The sequence below is a fragment of the Triticum dicoccoides genome, chromosome 5B (assembly GCF_002162155.2).
Source record: "Triticum dicoccoides isolate Atlit2015 ecotype Zavitan chromosome 5B, WEW_v2.0, whole genome shotgun sequence".
NCBI classification, from domain to species: Eukaryota; Viridiplantae; Streptophyta; class Magnoliopsida; order Poales; family Poaceae; genus Triticum; species Triticum dicoccoides.
In genome coordinates this window covers 689,715,538-689,720,715 of record NC_041389.1, presented here as the reverse complement: position 1 = coordinate 689,720,715, position 5,178 = coordinate 689,715,538, and the positions used below count along the sequence as shown (strand labels likewise).

Here is a 5,178-nt window from a genome sequence, read left to right as displayed (position 1 = left end):
ATGAACTTTCTGGATTATTTAAGCTTGTAGGGCTGCCGAGGGATGAAGTTAAAAACAAATTATTCCCTTTACTTTTGAAGGGAAAAACTTTGTTATGGTATAGGCTATTGGATGATTCACTCTCATGGAAGTGGAACCGACTGAAACTGCAGTTTCATAGTAAACTTTATCCTATGCATCTGGTTCACCGTGATCGGAATTATATCTATAACTTATGGCCTCATGACGGAGAAACTATCACTCAAACTTGGGGAGGCTTAAAAATCTAATGCTATGATGCCTCGATCATGAGCTCTCAAGAAAAATTATTGTTCACAATTTTTATGCTATGCTTTCTCTTCGCGATAAGGAAATGATTGGTTCATCTTTTACAAGATCTTTCTTAAATAAACACTTATGAAAGAATTAAATGTCACGCTGAAGATTGGGAGGTCGACAAAGGTAAGGAATCAGGTATAAATCTTGAATATGGTTGTGTTAAGTCTTTTGTAGAAACTGATTTTTTTCATGAGTTTAGTGCAAAATATGGGCCTGATTCTGAGATAGTAGTTACTTTCTGTAAATCTTTTGCTGCTCATGCTGATCTTTCTAAAAAAAATGGTTTAAATATTATGAACCCATTAAAGATATTTGTGAAGAACCAATTGTTGCGAATACTGAGATTTAAGCTTATTATGCTAATTCTATTGTGCCTACTGCTTATATTGAGAATCCTCCTTTTCCTGGTGGAATTAAGGAACACTCTAAGGCTACAACTGTGATTCACAAAAGTTATTTTAAAGCACCTAAACCTCCTCAACAAATTAAAGTAGAACCTCAAATTGCAATTGTTATAGATCTTTTGGTTGAAATTGTGGATGCTCATGTTACCTATTTATGTGACGATGCTGCTGGAATTGCTAAACTTATTAGAAATGAACAAGATAATGAAGATGAAAATAAAAGAGTAGTTCACATGCATGTTGTCTCTGTTAAGATTGGAGATCATTGTTATCATGGTTTATGTGATATTGTTGCTAGTATAAGTGTTATTCCTTTCTATCTCTATCAAGAAGTTATGCATGATATATCACCTGTTGAGAAAGAAGAGATTGATGTTACTATTAAGCTTGGAAATAGGGATATCGTTTCACCTCTTGGGATCATAAGAGATGTTCAAGTCTTATGTGGTAAGATCAAATACCCTACTGATTTCCTAATACTTGGATCTGAACAAGATAATTTTTGTCCCGTTATATTTGGTAGACCATTTTTTAATACCGTTAATGCTGAAGTTGACTGTGATAAAAAGTTAATCTTCTTGTAAACTCATTGTGTAAAATAACTCATAAATTCATTGTGGCAGAATTGATCACTGATCAGGTGTGATGAGTCTTGTCCTTCAAAGATCCGGTGAGATAAGTCCCATCAGTGTAACATTTTGAAATTCATGTTCCAACTCGTCTCTGAATGGGCGTTATGGCAAAGAACAAGAAGAAAAAGACAGAAGGAATTTATCCAATAGTAACAAATGGTGCCTCCATAGGTTGACATCGGATCCAACCTACTAGTAAGCAATCCGGCAAAAGCAACCAAAATATTCCTTGGTGAATTGGATGAAAACTTGAACTACGCACATAGTTAAGTTTGGTGAAGAATCTGATGACTTTATTTTTTTCTAAGTTCTCCAAACAACACCATGATAAAGATTTTCCCAATGAGGATGTAATTGTTGGTCTTGCTTCTATTGTTGTGCCTCATACCAATCTTTTAGAGCAATATTTGTTAGATCATGAGAATGATGTGCATATGGATGAAAGAATTGAAATAGATGAAATATTCTTTTGGCAAGAACCTATTCTTAAGCATAATTTGCATGTTAAAATTTTGGGAGATCCTCCTCCACCTAAGGGTGATTATGTATTTGAATTAAAGAAACTCCCTGATACATTAAAATATGCTTACCTTGATGAAAAAATCTATCATGTTATTACTAATTCTAACCTTTCAGCGTGCAAAGAGAATGAGTAGTCAAAATTTAGACAGTCAAACTACGCCTTATTTTTAGAGTTGGAGTGAGTACATATTGATTTTGTGATAAAGTTCAATTGCAAGTCCGAACACAGACATATACAGAAAAGAAAATTCTAGTTGTGAATTAATAAGATTACAATGTGAATCCCGTCAACTAAACTAGTTGTACAGCTATAGAAAATAAACTTTCAGATGCAACACACCATCGATGAAGAGGTTATCGTCGGCAAGGAACGTTGACCATGGAATGTCAAAAAGATCAGAGCATCCCGTTATCCCATCACCGGTGAAGGTATTCTGATCGTTGAAAGCTCTCTCAAATTTTCCTGACGATCTAGTCCTTGCATCAATCCTATAACGTACTCTCAGATATTTTGAGCCCTTCAGATTCCTGGTGACTACCAACCAGAGGCCAAAGCTGTACAACTTACTCTGCTCATCAATTGTACATGTTGCCATGAGATATAACTCCCACCCTTCGAGTTGGAATGGATGCGAGAATATATCTCCAGAAGGGAAGAGTCGGGAGCACTCCTCGAACGTTAGATCCAAATAAACCGCAAACTCCGGTCTGCATGGATGAAGAACAACCAATTCCACAGGTTTGAAATGGTAACCCCGCTCAGCGAATTGCCCACGGGATTTTAGAGCACCTTCCATCTGTGTTGGGTGGGCTTTGCGTAGAAGTACCTCAGTAATACGCTCAGTTACTTGCTCATGGTCTATATCATCATCGGTGCGTGCTAGGATATCCTGAAGTGCCGCACGTGTCATATGATTGAAGCGTACCAGCGGAAGTAAACGACAAGTCAAGATCTCGCGTCTTTCATCCAATGCTGGGTATCGCGCACGGGCCCACGTGAGCATAAAGGTATATATGTTACCTTCAGTTAGTACTTGTAGGCCCATACTTGAAAATATGGCTTCAATCCCAACAAGAGGGAAATCCATCATTTCAAGCGCGAACCTGAAAAGAGACAAACTATGCCATGAGTACACTTAATCCGGACCTCCGTTTTCTCAGAAAAGGAAATAAAACATGGCTCCGTCAGATGGGGATCACTAACTTTTCAAAATCCATGTATTTGTTGGCAAGAAGTTCCTTGGCTACACGTATCACACGCTGGACCTCAGAGGCCAATGAAGCCGAGCAAGGATAGTCTATGTAGAGCAGTGCAGATTCTGTGGTCGACATAGGCAAGCTTGTGAGCAAACGACTACAATGCCTCATGCATGAAAGAACCCCAAACTTATCCGCAACCATCAAGATGTCGAGCAGGAGAGTGGGCTCAGTTGCAGTCAACTTCCCGCCGTACATATACCTTAAAAGCTCCATAAGGGCATTTTCCTCTGTTCCAAGTAGAATGAAAACAAAAATGCATAAAGACCGAATAATAGAGAAATAAAAGAAAACAACCTTGTGACTTGTGTATCCTAAATGATTATTTAAGTTGAATGTTGTCTTCCAATATTGAGAAAAGATCCGTGGCAGACTAATCTTCTCTTTATCACTGAAAATGCAAAGGTGGCAAAAACCATGAAACATAAACTTTCATTTACCCTAAATATTCATTTTTATCACTGAAAATACAAAATTGGCAGAAACTATGAAACATAATCTTTAGTTCACTATAAATATTCATGCTATTCTGATTTTAAATAGAAAATAGTAACACAGCCACCCACAGTAACAAATTAGAATAAACTATAAGAGAAAGAATGTTGCACTTTAGCTATCGCATTACCTGAATCAGCGATCCTAATTGCCGAATGCGTCTGAGCAGATTCCTTCATGCCATTTGAGAAAAGCTATAAGAAGTGTGGAACTTATTATAAACTTCACATCACGAGAAGAAATCAACAAATGTAGTACACGAGGTCATCAGAATTACCTTCAGAAAGAAAGAACTTCTTGAAGCAAGAATTGCTGAATTGATATAAAAGGTTTTTTCTTGTAAAACTGGTTGATCCACCATCATCAAGGAAGAGTCAATGCTCTGTCCTTTATCACCTGCAAAATACCAAAGATAAAAGAAATTAATAAAGAACAGATTGGGAGAAGTCAAACTCTATTAAGATGGCCTTCCTATATATTATCTGACACATGCTTCAATGCGAACTCTCTCAAAACTCAAAACAAGCTTAATTCGGCATATCTAAATTCTTCCACAAATAAACAATTGTCAAAAATGTAACTAAGCAGTGCCTTTTTCCAAAGGCTTTGTGACAAACTTGACCACGAATTTTGACAAGAAGATTAAGTGTCTGAAACTTACAAAGGACAACAGGTAGTAGAAAATAGCAGCTACATCAGGCACGGTACGCACCTTTCTCTGGTGGTGCTCCTCGTCGGCAATGGATCCTCCGCCGGACTCCGAAGCGACGATCTCTAACCGCAGCTCCCTGTCGGAGAAGTGTGCCGAATTGAACGCGAACTCCAAACTGGGCACCACGCCGCCGCGCGAGAAGTCCAGCCCCAACTCTGCTGCCGCCACCGCCGCCATCGCTGACTCTTCCTCAGCGTCCATGCCCTCTGCCACGTACGTATGGGAGAGGAGCGCGGGACGGTGGCCGGTCGTAACCTAGCTGCCCAAGCTTCTTTCTTCGAGAAGACGAGGTCGGCGGTATCTAATTAAGTCTCTCTCAATTTGATTCAAAGCCTGATTGTAACAGTGCTGCTATATACAGTACGAGCAACTTTTTTTCCTCTTCAATCAAAGACAAAAAGTGCCAAGCAAATTGATAACTTGTTTTTTTAGTTCAACTTATTATTTATTTTCTATACAAGCATATCGTGTTTTATGGCTTGTGGTGCTACCAATACAGCAGGGTCCCACTTCGTCCCCGTAGGTTTAGGATCTTCGGCCGCACCTATGACTTTTTTCTCGCAAGCAGAGGCCAAGAACTTCCACCATCGAAAGGATCACTAGTAGAAAAAGGGCCTATTGTCCCAGTTCGTAAGGGTCATTTGTCCCGGTTTTTGAACGGGGACCAAAGTGTCGGTAATAATGCCCTATACCTTTAGTCCCGGTTCTTACACAAACCGGAACAGATGGGCCTCCATGTGGCCGGTGCGGCGAGCCCAGGCAGGAGGCCCTTTTGTCCCGGTTGGTGGCACCAACCGGGACCAATAGGCATCCACGCGTCAGCATTTCAGGTGCTGGG

At 39.5% G+C, this 5,178-nt stretch overlaps 1 protein-coding gene across 1 annotated transcript; it reads right to left on the bottom strand.

Annotated features, from left to right (window-relative positions):
* Positions 1-2,184: 2,184 nt before the first annotated feature.
* LOC119310539 (BTB/POZ domain-containing protein POB1-like) lies at positions 2,185-4,517 on the bottom strand. Its single transcript, XM_037586255.1, has 5 exons — positions 4,337-4,517; positions 3,906-3,973; positions 3,759-3,822; positions 3,081-3,363; positions 2,185-2,980 (listed from the first exon to the last, which is right to left on the bottom strand). Exons 1-5 carry the CDS (start codon positions 4,515-4,517, stop codon positions 2,185-2,187), a joined length of 1,392 nt encoding a protein of 463 aa, XP_037442152.1.
* Between the last annotated feature and the right edge of the window lie 661 nt (positions 4,518-5,178).

Excerpts from the sequence above, each read along its gene's own strand:
- LOC119310539 (XM_037586255.1), bottom strand. The coding sequence starts at position 4,517 with ATGGCGGCGGTGGCGGCAGCAGAGTTGGGGCTGGACTTCTCGCGCGGC. Across the intron at positions 3,823-3,905 it reads GAAGTTCTTTCTTTCTGAAG|CTTTTCTCAAATGGCATGAA; the intron begins GTAATTCTGATG and ends CACTTCTTATAG. Across the intron at positions 3,364-3,758 it reads AATTAGGATCGCTGATTCAG|AGGAAAATGCCCTTATGGAG; the intron begins GTAATGCGATAG and ends TACTTGGAACAG.